Source organism: Taudactylus pleione, unplaced genomic scaffold (assembly GCF_031769625.1).
Source record: "Taudactylus pleione unplaced genomic scaffold, aTauple2 ptg000080l, whole genome shotgun sequence".
Classification (NCBI taxonomy): domain Eukaryota; kingdom Metazoa; phylum Chordata; class Amphibia; order Anura; family Myobatrachidae; genus Taudactylus; species Taudactylus pleione.
In genome coordinates, this window is record NW_028284482.1 from 6,030,818 (window position 1) to 6,051,203 (window position 20,386).

Here is a 20,386-nt window from a genome sequence, read left to right on the forward strand (position 1 = left end):
CTGAAGACTGGAGCTGTACATTTATTGAACCACTGCACATAAGGTACACATAAGATTTAAAAAGATGTTTAAATCTATAGTGTGAGTGGCAAGCATATAGACATGTTGCAGGGTACCTACGGATGAACTGACATTTACAAAAAATATATTTTCTTTTTTTAAAAGATTGTTATACTCAAAGACATGAAACATGATGGAAATTTCACAGAAAAACAGAAAATGGAGCTAAACAAAGTAAGTTTTGTATGAATATATCTGTTTAGGGGAAGCGGTCAATATTCCGACCGCCGGGATTCCGGAGCTCAGAATGCTGGTGTAACACCCCCAATTTGGTGGGATGTCACTGAGTGGATCGTACCTGGTTTTCTTCTGGAACCTGCTTGGGCGTGGATCAGTGCAGTTCCTCTTTCAGGCTCCTCCTATCACAGCAGAGAGACAGGAGACACCCCAGAACCCAGCACAGTAATCACACACTTTGAAAATGAAGTTAGTTTTATTGTGCAGGAGCACTTTGTCACACTGGTAGTGAATAAGTTTGGACATGCATAAATCATTCAATAACCATTACATACTAATTAGAATTGTCTTCAAACACTCATGAATGCATACTAAAGTCATCACAGTAATATATTACAATACTTGCTTCTTGTTTACTAACTGATAAATAAGTACCTTAAACTCAACTAACAAATAAACTTTCTATGCATGACAATATGTCTCACACACAAGTGTTTCAGTATATAGCATTATTTGCAAATTATCACTATAGAGCACAATTTTCCTATCCGTCCTGCGCAGGCTGTCGTTGGTGCACATGTGGTAAAAGGAGACTGAAGGAATTGTCATACACTGAGATGTAACCACACTGTAATCCTCCTTACATGAGAGAATGTTCAAGTGATACCATGTTGGCAATTTAACTTGTGAAATGTCAACTACACAGAGTAGTAATGGGGCAGTATGTCCATGTACTATAGGGGACCAATGCTGTATCATCACTGAGTGCTGTCTTGGATCAAAGCAGAGTGCTGGGGTTCAGATCTCACCACAGAAATGTTGCACTTCTTATCACAGATGTCTGGGCTGTCTATCACAGGCTGGGGCTCACTGTGCCTCTCTCCTGGCTTACCCCAGGTACTAGCAGTGCAGCTCCCCGGTCTCTCCCTTTGCAAGGTGTCCCAGCTCAAAGCCTCCTCACTCAGCTGCTGATAGCTACAGACCACGTTCCTGCAGCTCTCTCACACTGCCATTTTCCTGCTGCTGCCAGCCTCTATCTCCTAGTTTCACTTTCAGCTCTGCACTGAGCACACACTGCCCGGTCTCCTGGGTCCTAGAGTCCCTGCTTATTGCACTTCCAGAACATTCCCCAGCACTGGGCAGCATATAAAAGTCCAAGAATTTGGGGTTCCTTATGGGGTATCACATACACCCTTGCTAAAATCTTGCGTGTCCTCACGCAGTAAACGAACTTGCAAAGTCCAGCAAAGAACAGTCTCTTGTACATTACTGCATGATTGCCAACATAAAATGTATTGCTATTCTGTAAAGACAGATATGAACATGCATACAATAACCTAACATCGTAAAGGCAATACACCTTTGTTGCGTTTTCTAGACCTACATATAGCCTGCTGCAACATGAAAGTGAACTCCTCACCGCTTATAGTGGTGTACTCACTATCTGGACCATGTTTCTCTGGGTAAAGATATGTCACAATCTCTTTAGCTACACTAGGGGTTTCTACAGGAACATTAGATTCAGACTGTGACATAACCAAATCTGGGCTATTGGGTTTAAGGGGCCCCGATCCCTCTGCTGTGGCCATGTACATCACTCCTTCAGTGTCCCTTTTCTGGTCCGTGGTACTTGAATCTGCTCGACTGGGGTCAGTCGTACTGGAATCGGTACATTCCACTTTCAGTCTGCTCTCACGTACCGGCTCTGGAGGGGGTTGTGGCCTAACTACATCCTGCATTCTCGGTTGCACCATTTCACTAGGTTCCTTCATGTCCTGTTCATCTCTTCGCCCCAAGGATTCACTCTGCTCTGGGACATTCTGATCTTGCTGTCTGTGTTTAGCTGGTATCATCAGGTGATATGGTAGGTGCCGACACCTCCGGTAAGACTGTGGAAGATCATCGTTCTGTCTATCAGTTGCACTTTCAACTGTTCTTGTCCTTTCTCCACCATCGCTGTATTGATCATGTTGCTGAGTATCTCCATGACATGGATAGCGCCAATGTTGCTTACGATCTGTTGCAAATTTGATGCCTCATACCGGAACACCACCTGGACCAGTCATGTTAACGGCTTTTATGCCTTTCTTTCCATTCGCCAATTCAAACTCGACCATTTCGCCACTTCTCAGGCTTCGGAAACACTTTTCAGGGATGGTCTTCTTAATGGCTGTATAGTGTACATATACTCTTCTTTTGGTGTCTGTTCTTTTTATGAATCCGTAACCACGTGGTACGCTGAACCACACGACATGACAAAAAGTCTTCTTGGGCTGATTCGCTTATCGTCAATGGCATACAATACATTAGACACTGTAGCTTGGTCCTGTCTTACTGCAATTGGACCTACATCTCTTCTTGAGGGCTGTCTACAGTTCCACTCAATGTGACCGCTTTGTCTGCATTGTCGACATATGGGTCTCCCTCGGGTGTCGCATTGATTAATTACTCGCCTTCTGGTCTCTTGGGAAACATCCCACCGGGGTTGGTTTTGCACTCTGTGGTCTGGATACCACTCCTCACGTCTGGTTACAGCCCGTTTCTGTCTAAGGTCTCTTATCTCCTTTCTCATCTCGGTGAGCCACTGGTTGAGTCCTGCAACCCTGTCAGTCATTTCCCTGATCCTGTTGTCGTCTACAGCTGGGTTGTCTTTTCGCAGTTCCATGGTTGATCCTGTTCGTAGACGCCAAGATGTAACACCCCCAATTTGGTGGGATGTCACTGAGTGGATCGTACCTGGTTTTCTTCTGGAACCTGCTTGGGCGTGGATCAGTGCAGTTCCTCTTTCAGGCTCCTCCTATCACATCAGAGAGACAGGAGACACCCCAGAACCCAGCACAGTAATCACACACTTTGAAAATGAAGTTAGTTTTATTGTGCAGGAGCACTTTGTCACACTGGTAGTGAATAAGTTTGGACATGCATGAATCATTCAATAACCATTACATACTAATTAGAATTGTCTTCAAACACCCATGAATGCATACTAATGTCATCACAGTAATATATTACAATACTTGCTTCTTGTTTACTAACTGATAAATAAGTACCTTAAACTCAACTAACAAATAAACTTTCTATGCATGACAATATGTCTCACAAACAAGTGTTTCAGTATATAGCATTATTTGCAAATTATCACTATAGAGCACAATTTTCCTATTCGTCCTGCGCAGGCTGTCGTTGGTGCACATTTGATAAAAGGAGACTGAAGGAATTGTCATACACTGGGATGTAAGCACATTGTAATCCTCCTTACATGAGAGAATGTTCAAGTGATACCATGTTGGCAATTTAACTTGTGAAATGTCAACTACACAGAGTAGTAATGGGGCAGTATGTCCATGCACTATAGGGGACCAATGCTATATCATCACTGAGTGCTGTCTTGGATCAAAGCAGAGTGCTGGGGTTCAGATCTCACCACAGAAATGTTGCACTTCTTATCACAGATGTCTGGGCTGGAGCTGTCTGGGCTGTCTATCACAGGCTGGGGCTCACTGTGCCTCTCTCCTGGCTTACCCCAGGTACTAGCAGTGCAGCTCCCTGGTCTGTCCCTTTGCAAGTTGTACCAGCTCAAAGCCTCCTCACTCAGCTGCTGATAGCTACAGACCACGTTCCTGCAGCTCTCTCACACTGCAATTTTCCTGCTGCTGCCAGCCTCTATATCTCCTAGTTTCACTTTCAGCTCTGCACTGAGCACACACTGCCCGGTCTCCTGGGTCCTAGAGTCCCTGCTTATTGCACTTCCAGAACATTCCCCAGCACTGGGCAGCATATAAAAGTCCAAGAATTTGGGGTTCCTTATGGGGTATCACACTGGCACTTGCCATAATCCCGGAGCTGGCATCCCAACCGCCAGAATCCCGACCGCCGGAATCCCAAAGATTAGTAGCGGGGTTGGGGGTAGGGCTAGCACTAGGGTTAGGGGTTAGGCACTAGGTGGAGGGTTAGGTTTAGGGATCGGGGAGGGGAAGGTTAGGTTTAGGAACTAGGGGAGGAGTTTAGGGTCAGGCACCAGAGTGTCATTATTCTAACCCTAATGGGATGCCGGCATTGGGATTCTGACTGCTAGGATCCTGAGCACCAGCATCTCATACCCATCCCCTGTGAAGAGTAGACATTTAAGGAGAAGTTAAATAATTTGCTCTGAGAATTAGTGCCAGAAGAGGACACCTGCCCCTATATAAAATTCTAGTACAAGAAGTATATAGCTATAATAGTCTGTACAGATATTTACATGTGTGAGCTGGTCTGGCTTGCAGTAACAGAACAGGTAGTGCAGCTTATAAGATAGCACAACTAGGCTTCCCTATGTAAAGGTAAATTTGGTAAATTTGACCACTGGCGACTATTGTTGGTCATAGCAGAGTTATCACCACGCAGCGATTTTTTGGACGACAGAACGATAACGATATTGGTATTGTTCAGTCATCCAAAATATCATTCAGTTTCTGCCCCAAAACGATGAACGATAATGACCAATGCGCGCTACCGTTTGTCTTTGGTCGTTATCGTTCATCGCCCGAACCTCCTGTCCAACCTGACGATATTGTCAGGTTGAACATGTTTGGCAATGATGGTGGGAGCCCGGCACTGAACGATATCGCTCATGATATCGTTCAGTGTTTGTGCTCAGTGTCGTTAACAACACTGAGCACACCCCTGCCGGGGACACATGGGACGATGACGCTCACGGAGCGAATCGTCCTGTGTGTATGCAGCTTAACTCTCAGTCATGTCTATACATAGGGTGGGTCCTGATACTGGGAGCCGTAGCCACTGAAGGGGGCATAGCTATGCCCATTACAGGAGGGTATATGATTCCAAGAGTAATGAGCCCATAGTGGCATCATTTCATAAATGAGCCAATTAGTGCTACAGAAGATGTTGGTGAGTGTGACTTTTTTCTATGTTGAAATGAGCTGCCTGAAAATTGACAGACAAATTCAATGATCAACAGTTTCTATTAGAATTGTAAGATGTAAATAGTCAAGTTATTATTTTTTTTTTTAATATTTATTACTTTTTGTGAGTAGGATAAGAGGAGGTGCCCAATAGAGTAATATTTTGTGTAGCCAATTGAATAAAAGAAAGGTGCAATAATTGTGTTTGCCATAAAAATATAATTAAGTGCAAATCTGTTAAATCATTGTGATGGGTCCAAGTAGAAAGAGATGGCCTCCTCTTAATACCATTATGTCTCTTTGATATAATGTAAAAAATAGAGAAGACCACAATAATGTAGTATATTTTTAAAAGGAGCAACAAAAATATTACATAAAGATGTTTGCGTATATCAAAAAACAATAATTCTAACTTATATGCAGATAGTCCTGCTGTAATAGTCTCAGGGACAAAGGAACCCTCCAAAATGAGAATACTTTGTCTTAAATGTCCAGAAAAGCCAAAAAAAAGTGCATCAAACACCAACGCATTTCATCCATCAAAATGATTTCATCAGGGTGAAGAACAAGAACATACAGTATGTGCACATATTAAACATATTAAAAATTGTTTAATACATTGGTACTCAGTTTCCTGTTAATGTGTGTCTAGAAAAAAATGGAGTCTACAGGATGACAAATAGGGCATGTGTAACGCATGACGCTACTTGTGGTTCCCATTCAAATATTACTTAAATTTCAGGTTCTATTCAGAGATTACTAATCACATACCATTGTGAATGACTGGAATCTTTTGGGACAGCTTGCCACTTGATACATCAGAGGCATGCTATAATTTGAATAGACTGTTTTTGAACTTAAAACAAGTATTGATCTTTGGTGCTCAGTGCCATTATATCACACTATGGGCAAAATGTAATAGGGTCCGAGTTTACAAAATGTGCGAGTTTAGCGCTAAACTTGCACATTTTGTAAACTCTACCAATGTAATAGGGTTCGAGAACATGCAAACTCGAATGTTTCTTGGACTCTCACAACTCGCAATGGCAAAACTTGTAACCAGATGTTTTGCCATTGTGAGGATACAACTGGGACAATGTAATACAGTGCAAGATTTTACCCTAAAACATGCAAAGTGAGATGCGTGCATGTTTCTGTGTTAAAAAGAAAACATGTTTTTAGGGTCCCCCAACCACAACCAGCATTGAGCCAGTCCTGGTTGTGAAAATACATGGGAAAAAGACGTAGGGTTTCCCCGTATTTTCATCAACCAGCATCAGGCTCAGTGAGCCCTTCCTGATTTTGGAAATATGGGGGACAAAATGAGTAAGGGTGCCCTGTATTTTACACAACCAGCACTGGTACTTTCTAGTGGGAGTGTAATGCTACAGCTGGGTACCCAGACCAAAGCATTATCACCTGACTAGTCAGCCCAGGACAGCAATACCTTGGGAGGTGGTGACCCCCCCCCAATAAAGGGGGTTTCCCTCTCCGGGGCACCCCAGGTATGGGCTGATAGCTCGGGGCTATCCCAGGCACCACTGGGTGGTGGGTGCTGGGTTGATTGTGTAAAAAATAGGTTGAATACTTTTACAGTAAAACTAGAAGTTCCAACAAGCCTCTCCCGCATGCTGGCACTTGGCACCAACTTGCAGGGCATTAAGGGCCGGCTGGTACCTCTAGTTCACCTGCAAAATAAATATTAATATAAACACAGGACACACACACCGTGAAAGTAAAAGTTTATTATACACACACACTCACACTCACACATACTCGCCAATAATCCCTGTAGCCATTCACGTCCTCTTCTCCATGTAGCATCCACGACACCTGTAAAAAAAAAAAATCCATACTCCCTTACCCCTTGGTTCCGGTTCTCTTCGGTTCATGTAGGCATCCATGTCTCGAGAAAAAAACAAACCACCCTTATCTGAGCCACAAACATAGGACCTGATTCAGCAAGGATCGCAGTTGCTTGTACACACGCAAACAGCCGATTGTTGCGAACTTGCATGCGTATGTGATGTTTATCTGAATAAAACACAGAATTTCTTGGTGTCCTGAGGAAAACTCAATGGTTTCTGATTCATTCAAATGAAAACATCTCTCTCCCTACAGCTTCTTCAAATAGATTACTACAACCTAACAAAATTCTATGGTACAGTGAAGATGGATGCTATGATATATGCTGTGACTGAGTACTGTGAAAGAGGCTCACTTCGAGTAAGTGTATGCCATACTATTTTATCTATACATTGATTTTAGGGCCTGATTCAGAGAAGGACAGAATTGCACAGCTGCACACAAGCGGCTGTGCAATTCCGTCCATTTAAAATGCAATTGCAGAAGAAGGTGTCACACTCCTCCTTGCAGCATTTGCGTGATCCCAGCGCATCGACCCAGTTCGCAGCCTGGGGTCACCACTGAAACAATTGCGACCATCGCTCACGATAGTTGTCGATGTTCCATTGGCCAGGCTGCGGGAGCTAAAGCTTCCTGCAGCCTGGCCAGGTCCTGGCAGCTTACACCCACGAAGACCCTGGCCTTGTCCCTCCAGGAAAATGGGGGACGACATGCCCGTTTCCGGGAACACTGCCAGAGAACGCCCCGCCTCCCAAACGCCGCAGCCGGTCAATTAGGCCGTGGCTGGGATACACTGCAAGCGGGCTCACAGTCAGAGAGCTGCACATGCGAGTACACCTGCTGCCCATGCGCAGTCCTCCAAACATCGGAGGTGTGTGCTTATCATCGGGTTAGTGTACATCTCTGAATCAGGCCCCTTTATCCTTAGCCATTTATTAAAGTGGCTCATTAATCAGTGGTAAATAAAGACATTGCTATCAAAGGAACTATTTATTCATGATTTATTAAAACATGCAACGTGGTGGCGTCTGGAGTGTGGTTGAACCAGACTATGTTTTAACAGGTGCAGGGTGCTAGAATGAACACTACGCAATGCTGATATGCATGCAGTGGGCCGATGTTGGAAGCTCTGTGCATGTGCCCAGGTTGCACTGTGCACATGTCCCAATGGTTAACGTTGAGAGATGCAAAATGAATTTGTATGCAAGAGCTGAGTATTTCAATGGGTGTTCCTGGTAGGTAACAGGGTGGCAGTTAGGCAGACGTGGGCATGGCGCTGACAGTGACCTTCCCAGGTGACATGTAGATGTTTAAATTGTGACAGTTGGTAATACAGCTGTGTCCAGCTAGATGCTTTGGAAAATGTGAACTGTTAGGGATCCTGAAGACAGGGGTTATGAAACATGACTAGATCATTATCTTGATTTGCATTACTCAACAAGCTAGTTATTCCCCGCTTATCACAATCCTTATGTATGTCCATTTCCAATGATGCCAGATAAATTAACTAATTTATGTATTCAATCAAGCCAAATGTTATGTATCCCTGTGTCCTAGAAAAATTATTAGAACTTGTCTTGTTGAGGCCTTCTCCAATAGCAAGTCCAGGACTTAAATTCAAAGTAGTAATAATTTATTTCAGCACTAAGTAACACAACAGGTGTCACACATCTGGATCCCAGCCCCCGATTCCGGGTCCTGCGGTGTCACATCACAGCCATCGATATCCCTATTGGCTGCATTTGGCATCCCTGAGAACTGTATTTGCCAACCAGTATGGCAGTTGGACTTCTCTCCAGATTCATTCTCCATGTTTGCTGAGCATGGGTGCCACCATCTTGGTTGCGATCACCTGGCTGCACTGACCAACCATAGTGTAGCAACATTGGTCACCTGCTCTGCTCAGCCTACTGGCACTCAAAGCGCCCTATTTAAACCTGGACTTGTAATGAGATCAATGCTAGTACAACTTCTCTTCCAGTTTGCCAACAGGGTGCATAGCCCTTAGTTTCTACGCCATCAGCAGTCTGCCTCCAGGGTGCATAGCACCCAGCTCCTATATCCACAGACAAGCAGTCAGAGTAGGCAGAGGAGGCAGAGCCTCCTCTGTCATACTCCTGAGATTTCATATAAAAATGATTAATATAATACAAAGAAGATATTTTTAACTTACAAACATCTTCTTTGTTTATTGTAATCATATTTATAGTTAACACTCACCAGCTTTGTGGAGCTCCCTGGGACTGCAGGGAGATTAGAGATGAGGCAGCATCAGACAAGCCTCACTTCTGTATAGTCAGACACAGTTTACAGAGCTGGGGGTGGGGCTACACCATGGGCAGTAAGCTGCTCAGAAAGAGAGCTAATAGATGAATGCCTCTTGTGTATGGGGCATTCCTTGAGCACTGATGAATACCTTGGATGTGTCATGTGACCAGGAAGTGCACTGCAGTGTTTATAGATCAGTCAGCAGCAGTAAGAGAAGACACAGTGATGCAGGTAGGAGAATCAATGGACACTGAAGCTTAGTGTAATGAGGGGAGAGTTACAGTGAGTAGGGAGTGAGACAGGCTCCCAGCACTCAGACCCATCTCCATGTATGCCTCCCCAGCCATTGAGCTCACCGCATGTCACGTCCTATATTAGCAGCAGCTTGCCTCCTCTATAGTACCTATAGACCAGTCCTCCTGCATATTGACTTTGTCAAGATTCCAGCACTCAATCCAGTATTACTCTGTCTGCTGCCTCTTCAGGATATCCAGATACATGTCTCTGCTCAGTAGTCTGCAAATCATACAGTATATAATACTTGCTACAATGACCTGCATGGGGAGAAGCATCATCAGGCCTCAAGCTTCATACACTTTCCCACTAGTGCAGCAGGCCCCAGGAGTCCCGACCTGAATCACCAAACCTCCAGTGTTCTGACAGGGTGTATGGAAGGGAAGCAATCGGGCAGCCGTCTGCCTAAATACCGGCAGCCGGCTTCCCGACTGTCATATCCCGGCAAGGGTGAAATGCCGGGCGTCTAGATGTAGATGCCCGCATTTCCCCGACGCCGGGAGACCGGCGCCCGGCATCCCGATCGTAGTGATGCCGGGCGCCGTGAGCGGACAGCCGCGGGGGGGGAGGGTTAGGTTTAGGGCTCCCGGGGAGGACTTAGGGTTAGGCACCCCTCTGGGAGGGTTAGGGTTAGGCTAGGGGGAGGGAGGGTTAGGGTTAGGCACCCCCGGGGGGGACTTAGGTTTAGGCAGCAGGGAAGGGGGTGGTTAAGGTTAGGCACTTAGAGGGGGGATTAGGGTTAGGCACTTGGGGGGGAAGTTAGGGTTAGGCACCCCTAAGGAGGGTTAGGGTTAGGCACCCCCGGGGGGACTTAGGTTTAGGCAGTGGGGAAGGGGGTGGTTAGGGTTAGGCACTTAGAGGGGGGATTAGGGTTAGGCACTTGGGGGGGAAGTTAGGGTTAGGCACCCCTAAGGAGGGTTAGGGTTAGGCACCCCCGGGGGGGACTTAGGTTTAGGCAGCGGGGAAGGGGGTGGTTAGGGTTAGGCACTTAGAGGGGGGATTAGGGTTAGGCACTTGGGGGGGAAGTTAGGGTTAGGCACCCCTAAGGAGGGTTAGGGTTAGGGGGGTTAGGTTAGGTTAGTAGATACTTACCTATCCACGATCGGGATTTCCAGCGCTGTCGGGCTTCCGCTGCTCGGAACTCTGCTGATGTCAGCCTGCCGCTGACGGGAATCGAAACTCCGGCCATGCCGTATGGAAACTAGAGATATCTGTAACAAAATTGTAACTAACCGTGTAGCAGCCTTAAGTACACCAGATACACGCTTAGGAGCCACAGCATTAACAAATGTGGATGAAAGCTCTGATAAAGGTTCAATGGCAGACATTAGACCAAATACTAAAATCTGGTTCACTGACAAAAGGTCTAAACAAGGTACTGTAGCAATGCAATAGCAAACTCCAGCAAAAGGCAAGGTACAGTCCAGGCAGGCATCAATCCAATAACACAGTCTAGTAATCAGACAAGGGTCAGTCTAGGATACAATATAACAGCGATCCAGAAACAGATAAGAGCATAGGCAGGATAAACAGTCATTGAGCAAATTTACTCCCTTCCTTAATAAAGACAGGAAGACGATTAACAACCTGCCAATAGCCACCTCCTCTCCTCCCACATGGTTTTGTAATTATGGGAACGGCATATAGCATGGACAGTCCATCACAGGACTAACAGCAACATCTCCTATCATCCAGTGGAAACATGATTCTATACTTGTCATTCCTGTTGTCATCATTCCAATTCATTGGAGTATTATTGAGAGGATTACAGTGATAGTTGGTGCTGTTTTATTAGAGCCTTCGTGAGCCCAAAACATTCTGCAATTGCAAGTATGAAACCAATGGACAAATATGACTCCTTTAGAAATATTGCTGTACCGTACAGTGGTAAAAGTCCTCCTGAACTCTTCTATTTTTTTTTAAATCCAGAATGGAGCCAAAATTACAACACATTTGTGTGGCACCAGTAGATATACAGTATACCTGATTTCAGTCATGACATGTCAGGTCAGTCAGTTATGGTGAATCCTGCATTACATATTAAACATCTGCATCATATTTACTTTTAATTGGGGCTCGATTCTGTTAAAATTTCTTATCACTGAATCTTGTGGCAGTAAGAAATTAAGTGTCGCTGACATCTCCCGTCAGAAGCCGGCCCACTGACATCACTAGTGATGTCAGTGGGAGTGATTTTGACTCTGATAGAGCCAAAATCACTCCGGAGCTTGCGGTTGAAAACCTCAACCGCAGGCTCCGGCTCGCAAATTCGATGGTCGCGATGGTCTCGACCATCGCGCCCATCAAACTGCACGCTCGTATAGCCTGTGGGTGGTGACCCACAGCTATACGAGCGTCCAGAAGGACGCTCCATTTTCATGGAGGCCGGCCCTCATTCAGAGCGTGCGTTCTGCTCAGAGCGTACGGCTCTGAATGAGGGCCATTATCCCTTGGATCCCTCCCAGAAAATTTGGCAAAGTGTAGACCACAATAGCTAACAATATGTAAAGATAATGTTATGGCCAAGTTCCAGGATGCTTTGCTTCCAATTCTTTGTAGATTTGACAATTTAGCAGCCTCCATATCAAACGATGGAGGCTGCTGTTGTGATTGAAAATGGATGGAACCCTCCTTACATCCTGGGGATACTTTGTTTTTGCAGCTAATGTCAGGGGATTTTCAGCAAAATCACTTTGGTCAATTTGTCCATTAATAATACTTTGTTTGCTCATGTCTAATGCCTCCATTACTAGCAGATTGTTAATAACATGTTTTTGTTTCACCTTCCAGGATGTTCTCCATGATAAAATATCCTATCCTGATGGCACTTTCATGGATTGGGAATTTAAAATTTCTGTCATGTATGATATAGCTAAGGTACGATTATGGGAGATTGTGCATCTCATTTCTAATATATATATATATATATATAGTGTTTATTAAATTGACATTTCTGAGTTTCCCCTCTCCTCAGGACACACGTGTATATATACCAATTATTATTATTATTATTATCCTTTATTTATATGGCGCCACAAGGGTTCCGCAGTGTCTTACAAAGTACATAAACAAATAAGTAACCAGTGAATTACTATACAATACAAAGCAGGACATGGACATGTATAATAAACATTGCTATATTAGCGACCTTTTACGCCCACATAAGCAGCCGAGTGTTTGTTGCCCTTGTGGGGAGTAAGAGATAAATGAAATTACAGTAGGGAGAGGCACAAGAGGGTAGAGGGCCCTGCTCGAAAGAGCTTACATTCTTTAAGGGAGGGGCAGACGAACAGGAGTGACACAGATGGGGTAGGTGGGGAGGAAGGAAGATGTAGCAGCATGTTAGGATGAGAGCTGGAAGGCTTTAATGAAGTAGTGGGTCTTAAGAGCGCATTTGAAAGATTGTAGAGAGGTGCAGAGTCTGATGGGGAGAGGGAAGGAGTTCCAAAGGTGGGGAGCAGCACGGGCAGATTCTTGGAGGCGGAAGTGGGAGGAAGTGTTGGCCTAGGTAGCGTGGCGGCTGGTGCTGGACATGGTAGGGGTAGTGTGCAAGAACTGTTGTGGTGAAGAAGAGATGGTATAACAAGGAGGATGTCTCAACAAGTTTCACTGAAGGAGTTGTGTTAATTTTGTTTTGTTTGAAGGTGTGTCTGGATGATAATTTGTCTTGTGATTAGGTGTAGATACTGTTAGTAAACAACATGAGAGGTAAATGGCAATGTAATGTGTCCCTCCAACCTTCTTATTTTTCTTTAGACTACAGAAGTTGTCTTGGCATATTGAGCAATAAATTGCAGCAAGTCATAAAATTAAAATATATAAAAGCAAAGGAATGGGCAAAATAACATGTTGCTACAGTATCTTTTCTTTAAGAATTTGGGGAACATAATAAAGATTTAAAGAAATAAAAAGCTATGTTACAGCTTGACGGTGTCCTGACCACTGAAACCCTTGTGCGAGTGTAAATAAATAATTTAGTTTTTCCACTCACAGCTGCTAATCCAATCAGCCAGTACCAGCTGGCTAGTTCATTCTCACAACCAAATAGACCCAAAAGATTGCAAACATACAAAAAAGAATTACAGATGCACAACTCCAACATTACTCATTATATATAATAATACATTTTGCAATAGAATTTTGCAAATAATAAAAGAGGTTTTGGCATAATCATGGCCATGGTTATGGGCCTACCCACCGCGCCAATGTAACCTCTGAGGGTAGGTCCCTAACATACTGGGGTTGAAATCCAGAGCACAGGACATCTCCAAACCAGCCCAGCTGAGCCACCCAGGGCATCATTCCAATAAAAAAGTGAAGTGTAAAAAGGTGTAGGATAGATAAGAGCAGCTGCTGCTGCATATAGTAAAGTGAAAAATAAAGATGTGAAAATAATATATACCGTATATACTATATACTATATAAGCCGAGTTTTTCAGCACATTTTTTGTGCTGAAAAAGCACCCCCTCGGCTTATACTCGAGTCATGCCCGCATGGTACGCAGCTGAGTAGCGTACCATGCGGGCCGCGGTGCAGACTGTGTCTCTGAGACACAGCTGCACCGCGTGTGTAGCGCTGACCGGACGGAGTTCGATCAGCACTACACACTGCCAAACACACAGCCGCCGAAGCCGGCAGCTGTGTGTTTGCTGTAATCAGCAGCCGATGAGAGTCTGTTAGACTCTCATCGGCTGCTGCTGCTGCTCCCACTGCGGGAGCCATCTTCCGGTTCCCGCAGTGGGTAATGGGAGAGACGTCGTCATGACCCTAATCTCCCATAACGCAAAGCGGCCAGAGGAGCGGCAAAGCGGCCAGAGGAGCCAGGAGCAGCATCGGGACCAGGAGCGGGGTTTCAGGTAAGTGCTTTTTTTTTATATTACATCTCTCTCTACTGGGGGGGTTACTACTGGGGGCAGTAACAGGGGGGGGAATTACTACTGGAGGCACTACCAGGGGGGGATTAATACTGGGGGCACTACCAGGGGGGGATATTGCTACTGGGGGCACTACCAGGGGGGGTATTACTACTGGGGGCACCACTACCAGGGGGGGTATTACTACTGGGGGCACTACCAGGGGGGTTATTACTACTGGGGGCAGTACCATGGGGGGAGATTACTACTGGGGCAGTACCAGAGGGGGATTAATACTGGGGGCACTACCAGGGGGGGATATTGCTACTGGGGGCACTACCAGGGGGGGTATTACTACTCGGGGCACTACCAGAGGGGGAATATTACTACTGGGGGCACTACCAGGGGAGGGATTACTACCAGTAGCTGCTGCATTTCCCACCCTAGGCTTACACTCGAGTCAATAAGTTTTCCCAGTTTTTTGTGGTAAAACTAGGTACCTCGGCTTATATTCGGGTCGACTTATACTCGAGTATATACGGTATATATTAAACAAACAATGGAATTGCTAACAGTGCAAGAAAGGAAAAATGTGTATATAATGTGATGTGCCCTGAAGCAGCCCAACCAAAGCAATCCAGGGGACCCCAAAAATCAACCCGAGGTGCACTACAGTATAAACATTTTAGGACTTACCTAGATTGTACCTCTTATTAAAGTGCAGTCAAAATGCCAGATCCAATAAGGGACAGGTGGGAAGGGGTGCTAGCCGAAGTTGAAGGCATATCATACCTTCAGGTATGCATAAGAGCACACTAAATAGAATATGTGGAAAGGGGGCCCTAGACTGCACACCCTGAAAATATGAGGGGTGTTCAAAAAGTAATGCCTAAATGCTCACAACTCAAATTTTATTATAGATACAGATTTGAAAATTTGCAGTAAAATACTTTGAAGTCTTAGTAACAGAATGACTCTACTCAATAAATTCACCTGTCACGACCAGCCGGCCGATTCTCCAAATACCTCAATCTGAGAATCGCCAGCAGTGACTTATGGTTACCTCAGCACGTGCGGTTACTCTAACACGGTTCTGCCACCACCAACGAAGTTAACGGGAGTCGTTAGGTTCTCCGCTCAAATCTCAATTTGCACACTTACTTATATATAGGTACGTAGCTTTGACCTCACAGGCTCGTGAATTCGACAAGAACACGGAGAATACACTGGATTAAGAATGTTTAATCCGAAAAATATTTCCAAGGTTATTGATTACAGAAAAAGCTAGTACAAATATGGACAATACAAATATATCACAAATAGGTTTCAGAAAGTAAAAGGAATTAAAAATGAAAAAAGAACCCAGAGTCTTTACATCTAGACTCTGTCGTGAAGGAGACACAGGAGCATTGGATTCTGGCCAGTTGTCAGGACTCTCCTTGGGCACAAGAACACTTATCACTGAGGGAGATGCATAGTTATACCCTCACAGCTGCACTAGCCCCCACCTTTGGGTTTTTCACTCTTTCATTGCTGTACACTGGGCATTAAGAAATCGGCCACACCCTTCCATATTGTCTATAGGAAGTAGGGGGTATTGAAACAGTGTGAAGGGGTCTTTAGAAACCAATAAGCAGGTAACATACCCTACATTCTTGTCATCTCCCTTCTAAAGGATTTTATATCCCATGACCTGGCTTGACCAGGTCTGACCATCTGCATTAAGGATGTATCTCTCCCCAAACTTTATGGCCTGTAGAGAGAAGAGATGGTTATCTAGATGCCTGGTTTCAGGAAGACAAATCTCCTCCAAGCTTTGTATTCCTACAGGTCAAATACAGGACACTGCCTAGAAACCATGTTGATACACACATTTATATTTATATATACATTTACATGACATCATTCCTGGCGATTATTCTTGAGATAAATGCCACACCTCCCCCTGAAGATGGGCACAGGAGGGACTGAGACACACGTCACAGCCTTACCTGTGTACCACTGTCTGCCTCTTCACTCTGCCGGGAGAGTCCATCAGCATTGCTGTGCTCTGCACCCTTTCTGTGCTGGATGGTGAAGGTGTATTGTTGCAGGGTAAGGCTCCATCGGAGAAGTTTACCATTATCCCCAGAGACTCTATTAAGCCTTACGAGTGGGTTGTGGTCTGTTATTATGGTAAAGTCTCTCCCATACAGATATGGCTGCAGTTTTTGGAGAGACCATACAATCGCCAAACACTCTTTTTCAATGGTGGCATAGGCCACTTCACGGGGCAGCAGTTTTTTACTTAGGAAAATGACAGGATGCTCTTCCCCCTGCTCATTGACCTGACTGAGCACAGCACCTAAACCATAATTAGAGGCATCAGTCTGTACAATGAACCTCTTTTTGAAATCTGCAGCACAGGGGACTGAGCTAAAGCAGACTTTAGGGCTAGGAAGGCCCTCTCACAGTCCTCAGTCCAATTGACCACCTGTGGCAACTTCTTTTTTGTCAAGTCTGTTAAGGGCTTGGCTAGGGTGCTGTAGTGGGGTACAAATTTTCGGTAGTACCCTGCAGTTCCTAGAAAGGACATCACCTGTTTTTTAGTCTTAGGAGTAGGCCATGCAGCAATAGCCTCCACTTTGTCTGGTTCTGGGCGGAGAGTACCTCCCCCTACACGGTGCCCTAGATATTGTACCTCTCCCATGCCAAGCTGGCACTTCTCGGGTTTGATCGTCAAACCTGCCCCAGTGATTCGGCCTAACACACTATTCAGATGGATCAGGTGTTCCTCCCAGGTCTGGCTGAACACTGCGATGTCATCCAGGTAGGCAACTGCATATCCCTCCTGGCCTTCCAGCAGATCATTAACCAGGCGCTGAAAGGACGCAGGGGCATTCTTCATCCCAAAGGGCATGACCAGAAATTCGAACAGCCCAAATGGGGTGATGAATGCGGACCGCTCACAGGCCTCGGGTGACAGCGGGATCTGCCAGTACCCCCTACTGAGATCCATGATAGTGATGTAACGTGCCGGGGCAAGCTTATCTAGTAGTTCATCTATCCTTGGCATGGGATAGGCATCAAATACAGTGGCATCATTTAACCTCCTGTAATCCACACAAAATCTTGTACCTCCACATTTTTTTGGGACCAGTACCACTGGGGCAGCCCATGAACTGTGAGACCTTTGTATCACCCCTAGCTGCAGCATCTCATCAATTTCCCTTTTCATTGCCTCCAGCACTTCTTGGGAAGTACGATATGCTGGCTGTCTGAGGGGGGTCTGATTACCTGTGTTTACGTGATGTGTAACCAAGTGTGTCTTTCCTGGCTTTCCTGTGAAGTGGGACTGAAAGGGCTGTACGGTGTTAGCTAGCTGTTCTAGCTGCATCTCAGACAGCTCAGTGCTGTAGTGGGCATCTGCAAGTGACCCCCCCTCTTTTGCAGCAGCTGCCAGATCTAGTAAGGGGTCGGGGTCCTGATCACTCTCAGGCAAGCTACACACAGCTAACACACATGTCCCTCTGTCATGGTACTTTTTGAGCATATTGATGTGTCTTTACATCTAGACCCTGTTGTGATGGAGACACAGGAGCATTGGATTCTGGCCAGTCGTCAGGACTCTCCTTGGACACAAGAACACTTATCACTGAGGGAGATGCATAGTTATACCCTCACAGCTGCACTAGCCCCCACCTTTGAGTTTTTCACTCTTTCATTGCTGTACACTGGGGGTCTTGAAACAGTGTGAAGGGGTCTTTAGAAACCAATAAGCAGGTAACATACCCTACATTCTTGTCATCTCCCTTCTAAAGGATTTTGTATCCCATGACCTGGCTTGACCAGGTCTGACCATCTGCATTAAGGATGTATCTCTCCCCAAACTTTATGGCCTGTAGAGAGAAGAGATGGTTATCTAGATGCCTGGTTCCAGGAAGACAAATCTCCTCCAAGCTTTGTATTCTTACAGGTCAAATACAGGACACTGCCTAGAAACCATGTTGATACACACATTTATATATATATATATATATATATACATTTACATGACATCATTCCTGGCGATTATTCTTGAGATAAACGCCACAACCATCTGCCCTCAAACATTTTTTCCACCTCTCAACCCAAGCTATGAATCCACTTTGGAAAAATTCCAGTAGTTGGTGTTCGACCCAAGAACGTATGGCGTTTTTAACAACCTCTATGTCTTCAAAATGTTGACCCCGGAGACAGTATATGAGAGGGCCAAATAGATGAAAGTCAGAAGATGTGAAAATAATACATACAGTATATATTAAACATATATTAGACTCAAAAGAATGTTGGATTGCGCTTTAGAGTGAAGCTTAATAAATTTACTACAATGTAATAACCACTTGACTTTGAAACAAAATAGACAAGGCTTCTCTTAGTAAAATATAACAGATTTAACATACATAATCAAAATGAGCAATTTTGACACACATGAGATCTAACAAATCTACCACATAATAAAACATACATGTATAAAATAGAGGGCCTGATTCAGAGCCGGACGCTCTGACAGTGCACTCGCTCTGAATCAGGGCCGGCCTTCTGTTCTTTTAGAGCGGCCTCCTGGCCGCTCGCATAGCTGTGGGTGACCACCCACAGTTATAGCGAGCGGCCAGGAAGATGGTCGCGATGGTCGCGACCATCGGGGCTTACGACGAGACCCTTGTGGTAGGGTCTCGTCTGCCGCAAGTCCCAGTGAGCTTCCGGCTCTAATAGAGCCAGAAGCTCACCACTGACATCACTCGTGATGTCAGTGGGGCCGCCCCCTAACGGCAGGCGTTCCTTCGGGAACACCTCCGTTTGGCGAGCCACCCCCCCCCCACCCCGACCCGACTACCAAACGGGGCGAGCTGTCGATCAACATCGACAGCCGCCCCTTTTGGATGCAAGCGTCGGAGCGAGTGATTTCTTGCTCGCTCCGGGGCTCGCGTGCGCACTGCCCGGCCATCGACCCGCTTGCGAGCGCATAGTGCTTGCGAGCGGGTCTGAATCAGGCCCATAGTGTGCAATGCTCACCGACAAGTTGAAAAGCACAAACTGGGATTCCTTTAGCTTAAGTGTACAGGATCCAGAGGAAATGCTTTCGCTATATATTAGTGTCTGCCTCCCCGCATAACTTGTGGAGGATGGCGGCAGTGCGTCTCCGCTGTATGGCTCTCCTCCTGAGTCTGGGGAACCAATGTCTCTGTTTACAACGGCTGGTGTGGTATCCCAGCACTGATCGCACTGGGTCCTCCCTGTGGGGATCACTTGCCTCTGGCCACAGCCGGTAATAGCCACTTGATACTGTAAACCTGTACCAGTTGGAGGACTTAGTTTTACTAAGAGAAGCCTTGTCTAAATATTTTGTCTCAAAGTCAAGTTGCTATTACATTGTAGTCAATTTTATTAAGCTTCACTCTGAAGCGCAATCCAACAATCTTTTGGGTCTATTTGACACTGAAGATTTATAATAAAAAGATGATATAAGTTCTCCATATATACTAATACCATTCAATATAAATCAAATATAGTGAGTGAGATATTCTGAAAATTTATTTTTCCTTGACTAGATGTACTTTGTCTTGAAAGCACTTGTGATATCATAAATTGTACATGCTCTGCTGAATCTCAGATAATTGTACTAAACTATAGAATTTCCCCATGACAGGGTATGTCCTATCTACATTCCAGTAAAACGGAGGTTCATGGCCACCTGAAGTCAACAAACTGTGTTGTAGATAGTCGTATGGTAGTAAAAATCACTGACTTTGTTGGTAATTCTATTCTTAGTCCTAAGAAAGGTAAGTTTGAACATACACTGTATATATATATATATATATATATATATATATAATATATATACATATATATATATATTTTTTTTTTATTATTATTTTTTTTTTAATAAATAAATGTAACTTGGATTTTACAATAAATGATCAATCAGAGTCATACAGCAT

At 44.9% G+C, this 20,386-nt stretch overlaps 1 protein-coding gene and 1 pseudogene across 2 annotated transcripts in view; one reads left to right on the forward strand and one right to left on the reverse strand.

Moving 5' to 3' along the window:
• Positions 1-20,386, forward strand: part of GUCY2C (guanylate cyclase 2C) — a 150,720-nt gene that overhangs the window by 83,500 nt on the left and 46,834 nt on the right. For both annotated transcript variants that reach the window (XM_088468119.1, XM_088468120.1), the window contains 4 exons: positions 166-234; positions 7,266-7,370; positions 12,363-12,449; positions 20,095-20,227. In XM_088468119.1, the coding sequence (XP_088324245.1) occupies positions 166-234; positions 7,266-7,370; positions 12,363-12,449; positions 20,095-20,227 (394 nt within the window). The remainder of the gene's footprint in view (positions 1-165; positions 235-7,265; positions 7,371-12,362; positions 12,450-20,094; positions 20,228-20,386) is intronic.
• LOC148532272 (uncharacterized) lies at positions 1,575-2,902 on the reverse strand (annotated as a pseudogene).